Source organism: Astatotilapia calliptera, chromosome 14, assembly GCF_900246225.1.
Source record: "Astatotilapia calliptera chromosome 14, fAstCal1.2, whole genome shotgun sequence".
Lineage (NCBI taxonomy): Eukaryota > Metazoa > Chordata > Actinopteri > Cichliformes > Cichlidae > Astatotilapia > Astatotilapia calliptera.
The window spans coordinates 17195716-17218865 of record NC_039315.1 but is presented as its reverse complement, the minus strand read 5'-3'; the positions used below and the strand labels follow the sequence as shown (position 1 = coordinate 17218865).

The following is a 23150-nucleotide window of genomic DNA, read 5'->3' as shown; positions in this document are numbered from 1 at the left end:
ACCTGTGGGGAGGGATCGGCAGAGGCAAGTAGCACATTTTCAGGTTTTAGGTCACAGTGAACAATGTTCTTAAAGTGCAGGTGCCTCAGAGCTGCAAGAATCTGCATGCACACCGACGTCATGTGCATACCCAAAACCACGGGAGCAAGATGATCCGAAACAAAATCAAACACAGCAAAGCTTCGTTTTAGAATATGCAGAAATGTAAGGTTCAGTAAATGTTCATGATGACAGCAGAGGAAGCATGCAGCGAAACACTGCAGCATCAGAATGCCATTTTAGTCTTGTGGGTCTCTACTACCCACTCTCTACCGCTATGGGACTTATTTGAAAATGCATACACACCTGCGTGATGAGGAACTTTGTGAGCCTCTCGGGCAATCTGCCTTTTTCGCTGGAGAGAATCATCTCCAGCATGTCACCGTGTAGTTTCTCCATGACCACAAACACTTTCTCTGGGGTTTCAAACATACACTCCAGGTTTACAATGCCCAGATGACGTAAACTCTGAGAGAAACAACAGAAGGGTGAGGGGAGTGTGGGGAGAAGGCCGACGATAAGAAAAAATATGTTGTGTGTAAAAAGATGAAATACCAGAAATAAACTGTGATAGAGTGTGAATCTAAGAAGCAAATATAAATTGGGCAATACAGGAAGAACATCACAGGAGGGGATAAACAGAAAGGACCAGACCGTGACAACCAGACAGTAAACCACAGGAGAAGGAAGCAGAGAACAGAACTCTGTTTTGGCAAACAATATAAGTATTCTGCAGAAGTCACACATATGACATATGTTCCATAAATAATAATGACTGCATAACTGCATTTGTGTAAAATGCCGAGCTGCAGGGGGAAGTTCAGACTGACTAGTGCACCACTACCTCCATCTGCTGGGGAAAAAAGTCTGCCGCCCAAGAAGGTGAAATCAAACATACGTTGTTATTTTTCAAAAATATATATTTTAAACAGACGTTGTTAATGTGAAGTCTTTCCCTGTCACATATTTGGCATGAATGAAAATGTTAAATGGTTTTATACAGTCGTGTCATTTAGTTGAATTCTATATGCAAACTTTCATTTTTGCTCGTTTCAGAAGTTGCAATCACATAAGGAAAGGAGAAACAGTACTACTTATTTAAATACTGTCAATGACTGCGAGGTAAAATAATTAGAAATTAATCATTTAAATAAGCAAAACTGAGCTTTTTTAATAGTGTAGATTAAAATCTGGTTATTGTGATACTACAAAGCACAGATTACTATTACATTATTACTGTCTCACTGTGTTTAATGGTAGTTTTTAATATTACAAATGGTTTTTTACTTTCTTTCAGGCATAATGAGCTTGGAAAGAAAGCATTTGGATTAAGTTTTGTGGAGACTTTTCACATTTCATCCAAAATGCTTCTTTAGTTCTAAAACCAAACGGTGGAGAGTCCCAGGTATTTAAACCCTAGTGGGGGTCGTCTCTTAAGAGTCTTTGACCCACTTTTAATCGTGTGAGTCATCACATTAGCCAAGGTGTAAAAAAAGATAAAGTAAAAAAGGCATGGGTCATTTCCACCAGATGTTTCAGGTAAAACCACAGTATCACGTGACCTGTTGAGATCACCTAACGCAGGTTGTGAGTGCGGGCTGAGGTGCTTGGGAAAGAATGTCAAGACTGTATTTTAGGTGGCTGACTGTGACCTCAATAGGACATATGACCTCTTGGCAAGGTCTCACAGTGGGTTTACCCGAAACCTCTGCTAGCAATGACCTCTGCCTTTTTTTCCACACCTTGGCTCATTTAATGACTCACATGATTAATAATGGTTTTAGCACAAAATGCTTCTTGGATGAGAAGTGCAGTCGCTTTCTTTTCAAGCTTCTTAGACGACCATGATCTGAACGATTAAGAACCTGCACAGACACTTTTAGACGTAATCATTAACATAATTTCTTCTGAGAGAAAGTCCAGTGAAATGCGTGCGTTTACCTGCAGGATGGCCACCTCATTCCTCAGTTGGCTCTCTTGCTTGGTTGGAAAACGAAGCTTGTCGATGACTTTGACGGCCACGTCTCTCCCCGTCTTCCTGTGCTTTCCTGAAGGGAGTTTGTGCAAGTAACAGATTGTTTACATTGTGACAGTAAACTGAATATACATACATATATACTCCATGCACATCATTGTGGCAATTTGTTGCCGTGTTTGGTTATCGCCAAACATGGTGCTGAGTATTATGGCCAAACATCTTCTCTTTGGCTTTGTCCGTCTAATGGACATTGTTCCAGATTTCTTGTGGTTTGCTTAGATGCAACTTTGCAAACCTAAGCGGCGGTGCTTTGTTCTTTTTTTTATACAGTTTTACCCTGGCATCCCTTCCTAGCACATCATACTTGTTCAGTCTTTTCTAACTATATTGACATGAACTTTAACAATTAAAATGCTAACTTGTGATACATATACATCTATCTCTACACACCCAGATTTTTATTCCATTTTCTAACACTTACTCTGGACTAATGCTGGCATGAGAAACATCACTTGTGAAAACTGACTAAAACACTCCTTAAAACCTGTAAACAGCCTATTATGTGTCAAATCAGGTCAACTCTAAAAACACATTTTAGCACAGTGCATGATACACAGAGGTTGTGAAATACAATCTTGCTTCTTGTTAGCTTCAAACTTTAGACACCACTGCTTTCAGCAAAGCACTTTAACCATCAAATCAATGGACTGATCAATTCCATTGTCGGATGTAGGTCTCCATACCTCCATACACTACTCCAAATTGCCCAGATCCAAGCACTTCATCAGCAAAAATCTGGTACACTGTGCCAATATCCTGTAGGGATGCAATATTTCATGCATAATGCTTAATGTATAATTGATGTCAATATTGACAGAAGTTACTTAATTAGACCACAAGTCATACCACATTCTCTTGGATTTGACTGTTGGACACAGATATGCTGACAGAAGCTTGTCCTGGAAAAGAAAAACAGTGATAGGAACAAAGCATAGGTTATGCAGTGTAATAGTTCTAAATTATGTCTTTTCATCTTGGCAATACAATCTTCCACAAAACAATTTCATCAACCTGTTTCTCAACTTACTGTGAGGCATGTTCCCCGCAGCTGGCGGTGCGTCCTGAAAGATGACTGGCATAAGGGCCTGTCGAATGGCGCTCTCCCATGCTTTTGCCACCTCACGTCCAATGCCACTGTTGGGCGCCACCTGGCTTGGGGAGGGAGGTGTCTGTGGGACAGTCTGGGGGTGGCTTTGGGTCACAGAGGGGAGGGTGTTGGGATCCTCCCCTACAAAGTAGCACATAGTGGCTGTGATAAGCTCAAAGCAGTGGGGATTGGTGCCTTGGGAGACGAGACTGAAGTTAGAAGCAGGACGCAACTCCAGGATCTCAGAAAGAGGGATCTCCTGCAGGTGGATGAATGAACGGGTTAGCAAAAGAAAAGGGCTGCAGACTTTAAATGAATCTTAGCTTGTTAAGACAAAAGCTGTCGTTACCTTGTAGTATTTGTTGGAGGTGTTATTCTGGAAAAGGATGATGCACTTACAGTCCAGACGCCAGTAGTGCCTCTTTCTCTGTTGGGGGTTGGAGTAGGGTGAGATGTTGGGATGGGACAACAAAAATGAGCGTGGTGTGGCGAGGACAGAGTATAAAGGATGGGGCATGGAGCGGGGGGGTAAATTTCAGGAATGAAAGGGGATGTCACCAAATGCCAAAGGAGAAGAAGGATGAAAAGGAATTTAAGCTACCAGATGAACAGGTGGGAATCGAGAGAAAGAAAAAGTGAACGAAGAGTGTTAGTTCAGCCAGTGAGGGGGAAAAAAAAACAAGAAAAAACAAAACAAAACAAGTAATGAAAAGGTAAATAAATTGCCCTAGAAAGTCAAATATAGATTTTAGATCTTAAGAGAAAGAAGGCAGGAAATGGATTTTAGGTTGAAATTATTATATCTGCTGAGTGCTTCAGCCTCATACACAGAAATATTACAGAAAAGAAAGCAATAAAGTGCATGAAAGCGGGCACCTCATCAAGGTGGAAATGGCTGCACAACAAGCTGCTAGACAGAAAAAATAGATGTCTAGAAGGAATTTACTGCCATAAATCATAGAAGAGAAAGTGAAGAAAGTGAGTTCATGCATCTACAATAAATTAATTTAAGTCTCCAAGTGTTCCACTACTAGCAGAATTTCAGAGTGGTTCATGTATAGTTTTTAGAAAGAAGGCAGTACAGGAATCATGGGTAGTGTTTTTACCAGTGTGTCTTTATTGCTGTAGTGAACCATCCACCCTTCCTTTATAGCTGTGCTGGATCGACGGGTTGTTTGTCTCACAGACTGTACCACCCTCATTAAAGGGATGTAAACACTAGAAGGAAAAGGACAGCATTAAGGTAGTCAGCAGGTAAAATATGAGTTTAATTATATTTCTATCAGTCTGTCTATAATATTCTTATCCAAAACATCTCACACCTTTGATCTCCATTAGTTCCGTCCTGATTGTTGTCAGGTGAAAAGGAACCAGGGATGCTGCAGGCCTCGTCCGAGTCATCTATTGAAGACTTGTCAGAGCCGTCATACTCGCTGCTAAAGTCCATTGGAACCTCGGGGTCCGCAGTGGGACTCAACATGTCTGAGCCAAAAAACAAACAAGAGAAGGGTTTAAGTGCAGCTTAGCCTTAAATATACTATGAAACAAATGCTATTACCATTCGTCTAATTCTAAAATGCTACAGAAGCTAGTTCACTTTGTTGCAAACCAACACCAAGAATACTTACCAGAGTTACTTCTGTTTTCTGAGAAGATAAAAAGATTAGTATAGTGAGTTTCAGAGCTGTTAGATAAAGTGTTATACTCTCAAGTAATCTAATTCTGACAATGGAAACACATGCTATCAAATCCATGCAGGGTTAACAGAGTAATACACACACACACACACACACACACACACCACAAAAGCTAATACATTCATCTTTACTCACCTCCAATGGTCTCGCCAAGGCAGTCATTAGGAACTTTGTATGCACATCGTTTGTGGCAGTTGAACTTACAATCTGAGAAGATTGCAGAAACAGTTTAGGTAAACCAGAAAGACCAGTGAGCATTCTGCATCCCACTGAAGGCCATACAAAGAAGACACTCTGTTCAGCTGCGCTCACCTTTGCACTGTAGCCCTTGTCGGAAAAGTCCTCTAAGAAGCCTCTTGCAGTACTGGCACACCGTCGGTCGAGTGTATGAGTGAACAGCGAACGTGTGGGGCACCTTTACCTTGCTCATCAGCATCTTGTCGAGATGAACTGGTCGCCCCGTGTAAAAACGCCGGGCGTCGCTAGCTGTCCGTGGCTGGCAGAATAAATAGGAAACAAATTTTTAGCGACAGTCACAATTGTTGAGGTGCTTAAATCAAAACCTTTGGAAGCTATTCAGCCTGTAGCCAAAGTAATTAATTACTTCACTTTTGCTTATAGCCTCCGAACCTTAATAACTGTTGATTTGATCAGTGAATTTGTCAGCAAACAGCTGAGTGACTCTATGGAACATCAGCAAGTGCTTCCCATCTACCCTCCTACAGCCCTCATTATTTATGTAAACAGTAGAAGCAGTATTAAAGTGGCCATGAAGTAAAATGTGTGTTAGGGTTACTAGATTTGGACACTTGAAGCTGTGCTGTAAAACGGATTTGTTTGCAGTTTTAAGAGGTCCTCAATGAGCTTTCAGTCATTTCATATAGATAGCTAGGGGGGGGGGGGGAGAAGGCAACTTAACAAGTGCCAAATGTCAGGCCACCACTAATTACTTTGAGGACCTGTAATCACTAATTTAATGAAAAAGAAAAAAAAACAACCCCAAAAAGAAAATAAATCAGCAGATGCTGCAGGTGTATATGGAATGACCCAGCTACTCACATCTAGAAATTACAGAGCCACACTGTTATGTTTTTTGAGATCTCCCTATTCACAAAAGTCCCTTATAATGAGTTTCTTTTTGCTCCGTTTTTGTTTTCAAACAACACCCAAGGGAAATATGTGACTCCTTAGCTGTTGAATGCGAAACTTTGTTCACCCTCGAGTCGCTGTGTATCTGTCTGTTCTTTGTTGTTGGACGGAGTGTTTACACTGTCTTCAGTTCCTTCTCTGAAAACATCTTCCTATTGTAACTAAATTTCCAGCTGAAAATGGCTTAAAAAACACAGGAGGCTGCAGTTTTGGGTGATAATTAACTCGTCATACGTTTATGATTTTATCTGGTACATCATATATATGCGTGTCCGTGCCAGCATGTGCGTGTGTGGTCTCTCCAATTAGACGCCTTTCCTACTTCTTTTTAAATTGGGAGCCAATAACCAGGGGAAATCAGTCAGTAATAAGTGTTACTGCCCATCTAATTAAATGTTTTTCTACATCTTCTTTGCAAATAGAGTTGCTGAACAGAGGAAATCAGCAGCAGTAAGTATTATAGCCTCAACGGACCTAATCTATTTACTTAAAGTTCACTGATATTGCAGTGCAATGCCCCTTTAGCGGAATGCAGTCAGACAGGAAGAGTTTCAGATGAATATCTCAAAAGCGTACACAGAGAAGGAAAAAAATATTGCTTAATGAAGTTTAATGAAAAGTGTTTGGGAATTAGGAATGTCTGAGGAATCTACTCAGTGTTTCAGAAAATGTGGCACTTGAAAGAATTCTAAAAGTGACTTCAGCATTATGTGGATAAATGAGGCAGTACCATTTGAGTGTGTGAGCGAATAAGACTCGCTTCTTCTGCGCAGGTGGAGGCTGTCCCAACGCTGTACACCGACTCAGTGGTCGAAAGGCGCAGGGACTGGCTGCTGCTCAGCGACGTGGTGGACAGACGCCGTTTGCGAGCCCCACTACAGTTGTTCGGGATGCTGAATGCACAGCGTTTGTGGTAGTTTAGCCCGCAACCTGCAGGGGGCAGCATGCATCCAAGAACGGGGGGAGCAAAGAGATGGACCATATTTACTGAGTGTTCAAATTTGTTTCACCATATGAGCGTCTAGTGCTATTCACACTTCTTCTCATTATTTCCCTCACCATCACATTTCAGTCCTTGTCTAACCAGCCCAAACAGCATTTCTCCACAGTGATCACAGAAAGCCGGGGCCCGGTACGAGTGCACATTGAGCGCGTGGGGCCGAATCTGGAAATCTTCAAACGTAGCTGCCGCTAAAATAGATAACACGTCACATTAGGACAAGATACAATCACGGTATTGTAAGGGAGCAAAATGGAAAACGATTAGATGAATGAGATACAAGCGGGATGGAAAAATAGATCAAGTTTCTGACTGTGGACACGAGGGAAATTACAGCTTGAAACAATGAAAGAACAGATTAGGGTAGTGTAAAGTAGGACCTGTAGTAAAATAAGCAGATAAGGATGAAAACAATGAAGTAATTAAAGATAGATAAGACAAATGGAAAGATGATTTTGTTTTTGATATGGTTATCTTATGGAATGAGGAGAAGAGAAGAGAAGAGAAGAGAAGAGAAGAGAAGAGAAGAGAAGAGAAGAGAAGAGAAGAGAAGAGAAGAGAAGAGAAGAGAAGAGAAGAGAAGAGAAGAGAAGAGAAGAGAAGAGAAGAGAAGAGAAGAGAAGAGAAGAGAAGAGCTTACCAGAGAGCACTACCTCCACCAGATCTCCCTCCTGGATTTCGCTGGCAGCTTTAACTAGTTGTAGTATGTTGTTGGTAGATGTGTCATGCTTGAACAGCAATATCTTGTCATAAATGCCATAAAAGCCGCACTCTGGGAACTAGAAAATACAAAAACAGAGGTTAGGAGAATCAACTGCAGCCAAGGCAGAACCCTGATTAAGTCATATTTCATTCAAAATAATGAATGACAAATAAATGACTCAGCTCCTGAAACTAGAAAGATGGTGAATGGACATTTGCTGTAGGACAAGACAAACTTTATTTAGTCATTCCGTTTTTTTAATTTTAAATATAATATACAAGGATAGCATTTTTATGACCCTTCAAGGAAAACAAATCTTGAACATTGTGTCCACTTTGATCCCCTTTAAAGACAGACGACTGAATTTCAAGCAAGGCCTCATTGTTGCCAACACAGACCACTCAACACACCAGCCTATTTTTAATGCTACTAAATAAAGTATCTAAGGGTTGGCTGTTAGAGTTTCTGCTAGCAATGCAAATTTAGTCCATTATGTACTTAAAGCTACAACTTAAGTCACCTCATTCCATTTGCCATTAACAGTAACAAGATCTGTTATAAGATTCTCCCGCTATTATAAAGTGTGAACATGTCTATGCATGTTCTCAAGCTTAACTTCTACTGTATGTCTCCAACTAATTCTAGCATGCTCTGCTATGTAACGCTGCAGGGATATATAACTGCCAACACGCAAACACATGCTGATGCTATCGCTGTTAAACAAGAAACACAAGCTGATTTCCACAAATCAAGCAAGTCGGTCGACATGGAAGGCAAGACAAAGGAGAAACTTTATCCCCTTTTCCTGTCAGTCGCACAATGGCACACACAAGCGCGCATAGGTGTTTCCATGAAGTTCTTTCAGAGATATGAGGGATGAGCGTGTCAATCAGAAGTCAGCAGAGCGAGAGAGGCTGTCATAGGGAAACCCTGCTCTCTTGAATAGTTAATGCAGTCTGGCTCACTTCAGTGGCCACGCCACACAGGACACCAAAGAAAGAGAGGGAGCAGGACCTTTGTGTGCTTTTATAATAATTTGTTTTTTTAAGTAAGCATAAATGAAACCAGAAAGATGAACACACAGACACACTCTTTGCCGCTTCTGGCTAAGTTCTAATCGCTTACAGAAAAGGGAACCCAGGTCTCCAACTTGAAACAACACAATGACACACACACACAACCACCACCAGACACACCCTCTCTTCTCCCCCCTCATTTCCCTTTTTTTCCCCTCCTCTGCACATAGACAGTCTGCCTCTGTTTCCCCAACAGCCACTCCACATCACCACATCTGAAATCCAGGCCTGGCCTGTACTGCTGCCAAGCTACACAGTGAGTTCACCACGCCCCGACATTGGCCTGCTGCTACTGACCACACAGTCAACAAAAAGTCACAAAAAGCACATATAGTGGCATTTACTTAAAGGTCTCCAGCATCCACTGCAACCAGAAAAGTCACAGGTATAAGGGCTTGAACATTAGACATGAACACACACCCTTGATTTAAAAACAAAAAAAACCATAGTTGGTAATTCTGTCTGGCTTTTTATGTTGGGCAAGGAGCTTTTAAGATTTTGTTTGTGATAAGAGTGGTGAGAGTGAACTAAAACAAAAAAGCCACAAGCCTTAAATACAGAATAAAGTTCAAGATAGTACAGTTAGAACAAGACTGAACAAGTATGGCTTTTTTTGAAGGGTTACCAATCAGAAAACATCTTCTCTCTATTAAGAACAAGGCAGCACAGCTTAGCTTTGCAAAGGTGCATCTGAACCTTCCAGAGCAATGTCCCCTGGATAGATGAGACCAAAGTGGAGCTGTGTTGCCGTGATGCACGTGTGCCACCAAACACGGCATATCCGCACAAACAACTGTTGAGCACGGAGGTGGGAGAGTGATGATTTTGGCTTGTTTTGCAGCCAAAGGATCTGGACAGCTTGCAGACCGTGAACTTCTCTGATACCAAAGTATTATAAAGCTTGAAACAATGGAGTGGATGCAGAAAAATAAAATAAAAAATTCACATGGCTGTCGTTTTGGTTTTTATGGGGCATCCTTTTCTAAAGTTTCAGTGTTGATGTATACACTGAAACGGTGGATTAAAAAAAAAAAAAAAAAAATACCTACACCAGAATTTTGAGAGATGTCCACCCCAGGAGACGGGTTTCACAGGCAGTGAAGCGGCTTCGTCACTCACAAATGTAGCTTTACCAGGGACCGTATTAAAGGTCCTTCTTTTTAGTCAACTAACCAAGTGGATGCTGGCGTGAGGGTGGGACCCTATTTGAACAACAATAGTGGTGAAAGCAGGAAGCTTTCTGCATAGCTTTATGTGAGGTTCAGTAAAAAGAGTGAGGCATAGCATTCTCATTATCACTACTACATCTCATGTCTGTTTAGTTACTATGAGAAAGAAAAACAGTGGAGACGCAGTCTTGAATATTAGTTGCTGTGAAAACACTTCTACTAATCGTGCAGATTACAAACGAAATGTTGCAATTTGACGGTTTCAATTACAACAATTGCAATTGAATTGCAATTGTTGTAATTGAAACCATCTTAATGTTCTTAATGTTTTTATGGTTCGGTTTTTGTTTGTTCAGTTTTCTAATTTGACTTAAATGACCCTTTATTCCCAACACTCTGGCACAGCAGTTTTTGGCTTTGAGTCAAGCCGACGTTGCAGATACAAATGAGCAGAGGCTCCAACCTTTCCCTAAGTACAGACTTAAAAACCCGCAATCACACACAGATTGATGTCTGATGGGAGTGAATCATGTAATAGCTACATGCATCGGTACCAGGGATTGCCACAACTAAGACCAACTGCAGCCATTAGTAATTACAAAACACCCACAGAGCCCAGATCAGAGGAGACTCCAAGCTCTTTCCAAATCCACAGACAGCCGTCTTCTATGAGCCCCGTGACGCTATTTGATGCCAGCCTCTCTGCGATTAACCTCACGCTGTTGATGTCACAGCTCGCCTCTTAGCAGGCAAATCAAGGCAGCTAGTCATATTATTCTGCACATTGTACCGTCCAAAACATACACAATGCAATAATCATAACTGCAGCTGCCACGTCTCTGCACACCACAAGCCTTTACAGATAGGCTGAAAAGCACAAAATCCAAGCTCCGTAAAACCACTGCTACCTCAAAAGAAAAAAAACTCATTTTCTTTTTTTTGTAATGGTGGAATAAGAATAAAGTACCACAAATAATTTTCATCTATGTCAGCATGCTGAGAAATTTAAACATTTGCCTTACAATCATACACTGTATATTTTGCTGTGAGGTTAAAAGCTATATTCTTACAAGATGTGGAGTCTGAATATATCTGTTTGTGTACCTTGTGTGCACAAACACCTGATGGTATTGTAGTATATAGTTAGATGTAGTATAGTGTGATGAGGTTTGGCTGCAGAAGGAGTGGATCTGTAGCTGCTTTCTCTGAGGTACCAGGGATCAGGTTGCCTAGTGTTCCCTCTACTATTCAGGTCAATGAAGCCATTATGAGTGAAATGAATTATGAACTAGGATTTCTTTATGTCCCCTGCCTTTGTTTTCCCGTCACCTTTAATTTCCTCTTCAATACTAACTGTCCTTTAATGGCCTCTTTTATTGATTAGTCTTCCTTCCTCCTTTTTTTCTGTCTACACACTGATGAGAAACAGGACAGCAACTGCCTTATAAAGTAAACTAATAAAGGCCGACATTTTCTTTAGTGTGGTTCACACCCTCTCACTCAAGGTGATGTCACGGTAAAGTTGGAAGATAGATCTCTCACTTCATCACTGACTTGACTAACACACTTTGTTCAGAAGGTTTGATTCGTGATCTAATCGGGACATTATTAAATAACAGGCTATATGATAGCACACAGTTACGGTAAAAAAATAAATAAATTTTCGATACTAAGATTTTATGGACACAATAAAAAATAATCTGGACCTTAACAGGTCTTAAAAGTTAGTAAAAACAACCTGAAATAAACAACAAAAAAAATTTAATAAAATCACATATTAGATCATATCTCAACCCTATGGAGGCACCATTAATAATGAGCAACAAGGACTATTGAGTACTAAACGGTGTCACGACAGCGGTTTCTTTCTGCAAGACAATGCCAAATCATATTCTGCATGTTTGGGAAAAAAAAACAAAAAAAACAAAACACATGGCTTCGTGGTAAGTCTGGTGCTAAGCTGCCTTGCAGTCCAACACTGTCACTGACTGAAAACATCTAAAACATGCTACTGATACACATCTGTAGATTGCTATAACAACCTGTAATAACAAATAGTGTCTTAAGAAACAAACTGTTTTAATTTTTTCAATCAAAGACTAACTCACAGCGAGCAGCCTCACACGGATCAATTGCTGCTCTCATGTAAGCGGTGGCATTACATGAACAGATGTGGTTGACAGGAAGCTGTTCAAGTAGTTTCAGAAGGCAATCGTGAACAGCCATGTATCTAAATTCATAACCCAAGCAAAGGTGACCATTGTCACCCTAAACAATGCCACATCAACTTTTTTGTTGATGTGGGCCTTTGTGTGCTGTTGCAACTTTCAACTTTAATGAGAGCAAGAGATGATTTTTATTTATATATATATATATATATATATATATATATATATATATATATATATATATATATATATATATATATATATATATATATATATATATATATATATATATATATATATATATATATATATATATATTTTTTTTATTTATTTTTAAACCACATTACACAGGAACACAGACTCACACACAAAATGATTCAAACATAATAAGTGATGTGCTCTTTATACACAAAGCATCTCAGTTTGTGCCCTCACACAGATACTATCAAAGTATTGGCTTTTGGGAAATTTTAGCTTGGAGAGAAAAAAAAGAAACAAACAAAAACAAAACCCAGACACATGCACACTTGAGGTCACATCAATGCTTGCCATTTCCTCTCTTACTTTATTTCCTTGTCAATCACCTCAGGTTTTGGTCATATAAAGCAGGTCACATGCACAGTGGTAAAGAGAGCGATTTTTATCTGACATCAAACAAGTGCAGGCAGTTTAGATCATTTTTTCAAATATTCTACAAGTTTTTCAAACTCTAGAAGGGACGAAAAACTTTATTTTGCTTAACTTAATACCCCTTGTACACATCGGCTACTTTCGCCTCCTCTAATGATGAGTTGTTCTGAGGAATGAATGAAAGACGAGCCAAAATTAATTCTACTAAAACAGCAGCAGGAGCAGCAGCACGTAGATTTTATTTCATGTTTTATTTGAGTAAGCACATCGGCTACAGGTCATTACAATCTAACCAAAGCATTACTGCATACGTGTAAAGCATTACCACTGATGTCCAGTTCAGTCAGCGCCATTTCAAAGTTGAGGTTATGTCAAACAGCTACAGAACAGTGCTTCTAAATATAGACCCTCTTTATATAAAAGGCACTGCATGTGTGAAGAACAGAGACTTTTATGTCCTGCTGAGTTCGCTAGTTGCTTCTGCTTTTCATCTTCCCCATCACTTCCCCTCCTGAAGCTCTGCACCAGCCATCATCGACCACCAAGCCACGCAAGAATGTATGCTCGGGTATGCACAATGAATGCAGCTGCTTCTTCGGTGCCAGCTAGCCATAGCTATGCAGCTTACAAACAGCAAATTTCGATCTTTATCCTCCTCACTTTTACTGCATTTGACAAAGCTTAGATGTTGTGAATTCACTGAATGTGCATGATGCTTCGCGAGAAATGATGATTGTTAATTTTGTTTCAGACAATACAGGGAAACTGCAAAACCTCAGACAAACAAACAAAGAAAAAAAAAAACTATTCTGACTACCTTACGGCAGGAAGCTCTGCATCAATCATTTTACATTACTATTGTAGATTTTTATTAACTCAACTTAACTTGGTGGATTAAATGAATTAGAGGCGGCCATGTTTTAGGACTAATAAGAGAAATATTATCCTTTTATTTCAATTTGTTGTTATCGCCACAACAGGAAATTGCAAACTTGGCATGAGCATATGGTTTATAGCTTTTTGAAGGTGTAAAGGATGTATAAACATAAAATATGGGCCTGAGGAAGGAGAGTAAGACATGTTCAAATAAGGCACTTAGAATTGTCACTGAATACACAAGCACAGACACATGCACACACACACAAATGAAAGTGTTAAGTCAAAGACAAAAAAAAAGTTTCCAATTTTATTTAAAAAACTAACCATGTAGTTTAGACAAAAGCCACTGAATTTCCCTAGCTGCGTATGCAAAGAACACCAGTTGTGACCTTTTGGCAACACGGCTGAATAATTTTCAAAACAGCATTAAGAGCAACACACACAACATAAAAAAACCCCAAAACACCGCAGCTCTTCAGAATCAGCTGGGCCAATCTCCAGTGACAAGAACTTGGACGTCAGCGTCGCTGTGTACACCGCATGCTCTGTAAACAGTGTGACCTCCATAGCCTTACATGGTCCTCCACAGTGATGTGTTTCTGCAGCAGAAGCTGGCTATCACAACAGGAACCCGATCCAGGCGTTTTATAGCAGACAGGAAACATGTTGTATCCCTTCAAACAACACACATTGTTTGAGCATCCACATCTTGCTGTGTAACCCTCCCCCCAAAAAGTGCACGTGTGCGCGGACGCCACACTCTTGAGAATGAGGGTGATAATGGGTGGAGGTACACCTGTACTTCACTTTCTGCTTTTTTATCTCAGTCAGACACACCCCTGAGGCTGCACCATAAATCCCACCATCCTTGTTAACATGTCAGGCACGGGACTCTGTAAGGACCCCATCTTTTTGAAAATGATGAGGTGTTTAATGAGGGGCTGCCATGGCAACGGGCACGTAAAGACGTCAACGTTTCTGCCCTCATTAGATCCTAACAACAAGTTGGTGTAGCGCAGGAATTTTTCCTTTTGTGCTGACAGCGTTCGTGATGGAACAAACGCGTTACTGTGCTGGTTGTTCTATTTTTAACCCCAGTGAGGTCACATGCTGGTGAAAAGATGGAGTCCACAAAAAAAAAAAATAAATATGATAATCATCCCTGCTCTTTACAGTGCACCATGCTGGATTTAAAGAAAAGAAAGCTGTGGTCTCTGAAACACAAATGTCACATAATAAATTGCAGGAGTGACTGACAGCTCTGTGCCAGGACTACAAGGAATTAAGCAAAACCCATGACGTCAGCTAACCGCTGGGCTTGGCAGACATAAAGAAAGAAAGCAAAACAAGGATGAGTAAAAGAAGCACAAATGAAATGTAAATAACGCAGTAAAGTAAACTATGCCCTCATGCTGTCACTAGAATTACGTCCAAGTAAATCACTTGTGAACAGTGGGGAATTGTCTGAAATTTCCGGCTTCTTCTAGAAAGTCTCATCTGTTTAACTGTTAAAGTGTGAATGTGACTGCATACACACATGTCGTAAAAGATTCAAAGCAAGTCAAGAGATTTTGCATCAAGATTATCAGTGGAAATAATGAAAATCGTTTTACTATCATGATCTCTGCAAAAGGCACACTGAAGGTCAGATGCAAAAGCTTCTTTCTTCCTGGATTTGATGAGCTTCCTGTTTGAAACGTGATACTAGGAAAGCATTTTGAGCATCGAGTAACCTAATATGAATAAACATCTACTGGCAAACAAAGGTTGCTTTATTTATTGCATGAGCCTGAACATTGAAGACAAGCAAAATGCAGTGAATCTGTGCCAGTCTGAGTGGCTGCTTAAACAAGTAGGGCGAGATTTGCCAAACAAATGATTGAGGAAATCTCTTCCAAGTAACATGCTCTGCACAGATGCCCATATACTTTTCTTACTTTTACTGGATTAACTTTTAAAAACTAAGAAAACTAAGTCATCTGTGAGATTTCTACAGTAGTCAGTAGTAGTCTTCACACAGTCTTTTTGGTCAGCTATGACTTACTGCTGATTAATTGTAAAATTACTGGTGATTGGTTAGATGCTGATTCCCAGCATGGATTTTGAACAAAAACTTAATGTAAGCCTCTGAATTAGTACAGCTTCGGTGGTACTGCCTGACTCATGCGTTTCTGGTAAAGTGTTCTTGTGTACCCATGTAGTCCTGGAAAGCAAAGCCATCAAGTTTACATTCCCGGCGTGCTGGTTTCTAAATACCACAGATTTCTGTGTAAACCAGAGAAACTGGAAGGGGAGGGAGTGCGAATCATCACATTCACACATCAAGCACATAGATTATAACATACACGCAATAAAGTTGGAAAACACTTAATCATAAAGATCATCACAAAAAAAATCATTAAGCTAATGACGCACAAAAACTGTTGTTAGGCACTCTTGTGCATGATATTAAAAGTGCATGCAGCACATAGATCAAGCTAAAATAAACGAAAATGGTAAAAGGTTATGTGTAATGTGTGTGTCTGTGTGTGTGTACAGGAGCGCAGGGACAAAGCATCTCATTCTGTTCCAAGCATCACGGAGGATGGAGAGGTAATTTGAGAGCCGTAACCAGGCATGAGAGAGGGGTCTGGGGATAAAGGAGGCGCACACTACTCTTTCTGAACCAGTCTTTTGTTGGTAGCAGCTCCTGTCTGCATCAACCACCACCCTTCTCCTCCTCCTCTCCCTTTCCTTGGCACAGGTCTGGGAAGGTAAGCCGACTGAAACACCGGACCCAATCCACTCTGCGTGCAACTTACTGATTCATGACAAGAAGCCGGCGGGGGGGGAACAGGGCTTCATCTGACTCAAATAGCCAATTGTAACTCATTAAGGAAGAGCCCCAAAAAATATGTTTCAAAATAGATAAATAAATAAAAATGAAAATACAAACAAATGTTTGTTTGTATTTTAACTACATGCTGATGAAGATCACTGGACTGAAAGTAGACGGAGCTGAAGATTCCTTTCTGATTGCATCATGAAAAACTAGCTTAGCTAGCTCTTGTATAAACCTTAAGTAACATATTGTCTCCACATAACTGACAGAAATGACTCATTCACAGTGATGATCATGTCGGAATAGGAGGAAAGCTGGGAATTTCTCTGCATGACTGCTTCTGAATTACAGTGTGACGTTCCAGGATCTCGCTGCGTGCTACAATCCCCCAAAGTTCTGGAAAAGATAACTCCTTTAAATCCAACTCTAACATGACACCAACAGCAAACGTGCGACTCATAATTGACAGAAACGATGCATTCTCCCTCCAGTGTGTCAAACAGAACCGTCACTGAGACACGCACAAGGTGGGTTGGGTTTCTTTTGCTTTTTGCTTTGTCACAATGGCTGTAGCAGCGCTGGACAGCGAGACGTAACAGTTCATATTTAATGTGGGTCAAAGTCCGCATTTCGTTAGCTTCATAGCATAAGTGCCTAAGTCATTTGACTTAGTCAAATGACTTAGGCACTTATGCTATGAAGCTAACGATTTGGAGATTATAGCCGTAGCGGTATAATAAGTCATAAGTTTCATAATCAATGCTTGGACCTGTGTTTAATTTATTTTACACTCACCGACTTGTTTTTTTTTCTGTCACCCTTTTTACTTTCATTTCTCGTTAGGTTTAAGCACCAAAAACTACTTGGTTAGGTTAAGAAAAAGATTGTGGTTTGGGTTTAACCAGCCCCTTTGCATCACTAACCCTATATGCTAGGGGTCCTTTACAACCATCCCTATGTCGGGAATGAGACCCACAGAACTGATGCAGAACACCACCTTGTGCCTGTCCTTGATACACCAGCGATTCTCTATTCTCCTTTTCTTTCCTCTTTACAATCAGTTTCCCTAATCATCATTACTCAACTTGCTCTGAATACACCATAAGAAGTTCTCCAGAGAAAAAGCACACATGCAATGGCCCGTGTGAGGACTGTTTGTACATTCCCCATGTGCCAAGAGTGCCATGGGGACACAAACACACAAAGCTGCATGCTGAGGGCCACAATGGGCCACATTACTGCGCTCTGAGTCATCCCCCTCCTCTTTTTTTGTCTGTCCCCTCTCCTCTCTTCTTTTCCCCATTTTCCTCTCCCCATGTGTTGCCTGGCTTTAGCACTGAAGTGAAAGAGCAGAAGAAAGAAAAAGCCAGAGGCTAAACACTGAACTCCAGTCATATGATAAAAGTGTGGCCACACATTTATAGAAATGAGTTGGTGTTGCTTCTGCTCTTACAAAGCCTGTTTTTCATAGAAAATGAATAAAACAAATCAAGAATCCGCTTAAACATACTACGGTAAACCTTATTTGCTCTGCCCACATGCCTGTATGCACACTCTTGTCACATGACACGTGCAATGGGTCAGTGAGCTATTCTGCATCCTACACGACTGCAATGACATCTATGATACACAAATTCATAAATCTATGATTATCGTGATTATTATTATTTCAAACAGTTCTTATACCACTATAGTACTCGTGTGTGCATGAAAAGGACAAAGGCCTGTAACTGATCGTTAATGTTTGCTACGATCGGTAAAATATCCATTTAATGATTGAGGTGTGATCATTATACAAGGCACAGATAAAGCATTTGGTGTATATATTCTCTATATATCTCATGTTGAGAGCTGTGTGCTTCTTACACTGACACTAACCCCAAATTCCCGTCAGTACTGATGTCATGTGTTTACCTACTGAGGCAGGACTTAACCCAAACATCATGGTTGGGTTAAATTAGACTCTTCCATAAAGTAAACCATGTTAAAGGCTTCTTTCATTTTCAGGGTTACCAGAAGGCCATTTAATATATGATTTATTACCTGAAATTGAATTACAACAGAAAAGGAAGAACATGTGTTTGTGAAACTTCACAAATTCATGTTCCAGTAGACAGGAAGTTTTCTTTTGAAACAGCACTGGCAGTAGAACTTTGTTGTGTTTTATTGCTTTACAATGACATGATATGTTAACCTTTTATATATCGTCTTATGTTTTATTGTGAAGCACTTTGTGATTTTTATACAAATGCATTTTATTTACTTTTAGAGACAGGGCTCATTACTGAGAACAAAAAGAAACTATATTCCTAATAATCAGAAAATTGTTTCCCTTATTCTTAAGAGGGTTGTAGGGGTGCTGGTGTCCATCACCCTGGACAGGTCCCTAATCTGACCGAGGGCTAACATCAGAGAGATAGAAAACCATTTGCACTCACAATCACACCAACACATCTGAAATAGTTTCCCCTCCCCCCCGTCCAAGAGATTCAAGGGATTTGATTTGGCCATTATCTATTCTTTCATGTGAACAATCTCAACAGCAAATCAGGTTTCAAACACACGAAAGAAAAAAAAAAAAATCTCCTTCTTTCATCCCACCTCTCATCTTCTCTCTCTGATAACTATCCTCCTCACTGCACTGCAGGCAGAAGCGTGTGCTTTGAATAATCAAATGCTCCTGTGCAGGCTAAGCTTCCCCTACACCAGCAACAGCTAGGAGACACCAGGCACAGTCAGTCATGCAAAGCTGTTCCGCTATTACGCAAATCAAGGGGGGTGAGAGCGATGGGTTTAGGTAAGGTGAATATATATACACATACATACACATATACACACACATACACATGTGTATGTGCAGGTAAACCCCTTTGAAAACACTAGCTCCTTTATAGTAATAAAGGTTTAGCTGACGTTGGTCACAGTGAGATCAGAGCATTTGGCTAAGGCTGCTTAAACTGGTGAGCTGCTGCATTATTTTCACTCAATCATTAAATGTCGTAAGGCAGGGTTTGTTCTTTCACCTGCACGTCCACCTGCCAGTGTCTTGCTAATTGACAGGCATTTATTCACAGACCAACAAAGGTTTGTTCTGATAAGCAGAGTGTATTTGCCCAGGAGCTCAGACACATACGGGAGGCTTTTTAATAATCTAAGCAGCAAGCTAAAACCCACACAACATTAGATCACTACAGTGAATGAAAGTGTAACTGTAGGGTGGCCACTGCTTTCACCTTCAACAACGCTCAACAAGGAACTGTGCCATTTCATATGAGTATTATGGCCTTGTTTGTCACACTGGGCCTTTATCTGGAAAATCAGGGCCAGCTGTTGAGTTACTTTACACTGGTGTGTGCGTCTCTGTGTGTTATACTTGTATAAGTAAGTGAGGTAAACAGGAGGTGGTGTGTACGATCCCATTCCCAGGGCCAAACTTCTTCTCCAGGGAGGGAGATAAAGCAGCAGCCCCTTCCAAAACGGAGATGGAAACAATGGCCAGGGCTGGGGCTCTCAGTCGCAGCTGTATGCGTGTATATTTTTTTGTGTGTGACACACAAAGCGTGCATGTGTGTGGCTCCATATACTTCTGTTTTTAAGGAATGGACTGGTACTTCAATGGCAGTTTTCTACTCAGTTTAAGCACTCAAAGCCATTTCTACTACAAGGTTTGTTCAACCAATCTCAAACACATTCATGCACTGCTTTTATATATAGCACTTTAACAGTAATTCCAACAAATCTAAAAGATTTCACAGCAGCGCGACTCCTTGCAAACACTGCTGGATCCCACATTGTTCAGTGCGTGTTAAGTGTGTCACCGCGGATTAGATCACAGACGTGTTTAACAATCCGGTAATGTGACACAGTTGACGCTGACGGGGCTCGACAGGTTCTCGCTTGTGTTCGCATGCTGACTCTCACACACTGTTACACACCCAGTGACGTCAAGCCAGATTGTACTGCATCTACTTAATGACGAAATTCAACAGATTGTCTTCGTTGGAAGAAAAGACACGTTTAACTACTGCGGCACGCCTTTTGTCAAACTAGCTGAATGAGGCCGCCATGGGGGGGGGGGGGGGGGGGGGTAACAAGGACATTTGACTTATTTCCTAGAAAGTATTAATGTTCAAACCACTATTCTCTTATTGCAGACAAAGCAGAATGTTTCGTCTGCAACAGAGAAAACAAATAAAAACAAAACAAAAAAACATGACAAAACAAAAACGCTGATACAAAGATCAGCCTGCAGGTAGAGGTAGTGGCAGAAGGTAGAACCAAAGAGATTACAGTGAATGAATGGTGGATGGGATGCAGTGGGAAGGAGGAGGCTGAAGATAAGGCAGGGAGTGAAGATGAGTGGATAAGAGAGGAAATACAAGATCAAAAGGCAAAGAGGGAAGAAGTCCAGGAGGTTGGTACCCTGAAGACAGTTAGCAGAAACAGCTGTTGTTACAAAAGGAAAGGAGTTCTGTCTATAATTTTAAAAAGATGGCAGAAACCTGCACGGAAAAGGGAAAGTAAATCATGAAAGATCAGAAAGGAAAGTGGTTGAGGCCTGTCCAACAAGACCAAATGCATGAGTGCCGCCACAGCATATGGCTGAATGAAGACAGACTTCTGATTTCCAGGCCACATTATCAGGTCGTCCTCCATCAGGAGTAGAGGGGTTGCACTACATAGGATCTTAGATTCATAGCACTGTTTGGAAAAGTTTAGAAACAACATAGTGCTTGTGACTAAAGGCAGCATTGTGTTGCTGGCTGAGGTTAATGCTCCGATCTGGAGACTCGAAAAAGCAACAGAATTGTAATTAAGATGGGGTGTTGTGTTGGAAGCGCAGCATGCTTCTCCAGTCAGAAGTGAATGGAAAAATGTGTCAATGGAACACAAGGAGGGATCCTGTGAATAAACAGAGTCTATGACTCACCCTTTCTGGGATGGGAGAGATGACCGTAGGTGGGGGTGGCGGTGTGGATACCAAACTACCTTCACTACCTCCCAAATCACACCACTGTAGGCATTCATGCAGTCCACCTCATGTCTTGCAGTGGTGGTGTTGGCCAAGCCAAGACAAACCACCCATTGTCCAACTTTCCCACCTAAAGCTGCAGCTCCAAACGGGACAGGAATTTTTTTGCTTAGGGGATTTCAGGGATTTCTAATCGTGTGCGCATGCGTGTGCGTGTGCATGTAAGAGAGAGAAAGACTCAACTAATAAGGTCTGACAAGGCTACATGACCCTTTTGTTTCGGTTACATTTGCACATTTTTCCCTCTCTTTTATATAAAAATAAACAGTAAACATCACGCACAGACGAGAAATAACACATTACAATGCACACACCATCTAATCCCCCTCGATCAGAGATTTGTGTTGATTTTCATATAAACTTGAGGCTGAAACACCAGCAGTTACTGTACAACACGCTGTCCCTTACGCTGACATTTGAACAGCAGAGTTTCTTTCACGACTACTACATCTTTACAACTTTTACAAGAAAGGAGCAGCTTGCTGAGGTTGGAGCCTTGGTCAAAAAGAAAGGCGGGAACATCCTCATGCATTACCTTTTATCTTTTAAGGAGTAAACTGAGGAAGAAATGGACAATCCAGCCGAAACGCAGGAAAGCCCCACGCAGGACAAACTAAGCAGAGGTGCAGTTATATTACAATTGACATGACACATCACTACCATATGTAAATAAAGCAAACCATGCTTATCAAGCTTGGGTAATAAGCTCGAAATCAACCAATGCCCTGCTGAAAGAATTATATGTCCCATTTACAGCAGGGAAAATATTTAAAGTATAACACCTTCTAGGGCTGCACCTTTTTACCAAATCATTTGGAGGATGCTTGGAAGCTTATGCATCTTCCCAACATTTGGCATCTTTCAGCCAAGACAGCCTGACCAAAGATGTTGAAAACAACAAGACTGAAGCAAAGCAAAAAATAAAGCCAAGCTGTTTCTTTTTTTTTTTCTAAAGTTTATGCTGTGGCGCAAGAACCACAAAGTGGTACCCAAAATGTGTATTTATCATTCTGCTGTGGAAACAACATTCCTCTCTCTGTCAGAAAAAGCAGACACGATTCCTTGTTGCCAGTCGCCATATTAGAAAAGCTCTCTGGAAATGTAGCTCTGATAAATTATTTTCATAATTTATTTATTTCACACAGGCCCTGCAGAACACCTCATTTGCAGCTCCTCTGCCTTGCTAGCCTCTTCAGTAATTCAATTTTATTTATGTAGCACCAAATCACAACAGCAGTCACCTCAAAGCGCTTTATATTGTAAGGTCAAGGCCCTACAATAATACGGAGAAAAGCCCAACAATCAAACCCCCTTGGAACGAGGACTGGGTGACAGTGGGATGGAAAAAGCTCCCTTTTAACAGGAAGAAACCTCCAGCAGAACCAGGCTCAGTTAAGGGCAATTAACTTAATCAACCAAATATACCACATAAGCAAATTATGCTCGTGACTCCCACCTCACTACTTCCTGTCTCACATCTGGCTGCTTCCCCAGCTTGTCATTGTGGAGTTAGAGAAAAAGTACATGCAAGGGGAAACACGCATGAAGAATCCCATAGAAATGGACACAGGTGCCACCTAGTTCACACAGAAAAATAAATGATGTTTCAGCCTTGCTACAAGCACGCTTGAAATGACAAACTCTCAGCTTGCAGTAGGGCTG

General features: G+C 40.8%; 1 protein-coding gene across 1 annotated transcript in view; it reads right to left on the bottom strand.

Moving 5' to 3' along the window:
• Positions 1–23150, bottom strand: part of prkd2 (protein kinase D2) — a 30200-nt gene that overhangs the window by 3295 nt on the left and 3755 nt on the right. Inside the window, exons 3-17 of the mRNA XM_026191250.1 lie at positions 7651–7789; positions 7070–7201; positions 6741–6940; positions 5174–5357; positions 4997–5068; positions 4793–4810; positions 4487–4646; positions 4271–4382; positions 3514–3591; positions 3105–3423; positions 2924–2976; positions 2761–2833; positions 1981–2087; positions 346–507; positions 3–101 (exon numbers count right to left, since the gene is read on the bottom strand). Coding sequence (XP_026047035.1) covers positions 3–101; positions 346–507; positions 1981–2087; positions 2761–2833; positions 2924–2976; positions 3105–3423; positions 3514–3591; positions 4271–4382; positions 4487–4646; positions 4793–4810; positions 4997–5068; positions 5174–5357; positions 6741–6940; positions 7070–7201; positions 7651–7789 — 1908 coding nt within the window. The remainder of the gene's footprint in view (positions 1–2; positions 102–345; positions 508–1980; positions 2088–2760; positions 2834–2923; positions 2977–3104; positions 3424–3513; positions 3592–4270; positions 4383–4486; positions 4647–4792; positions 4811–4996; positions 5069–5173; positions 5358–6740; positions 6941–7069; positions 7202–7650; positions 7790–23150) is intronic.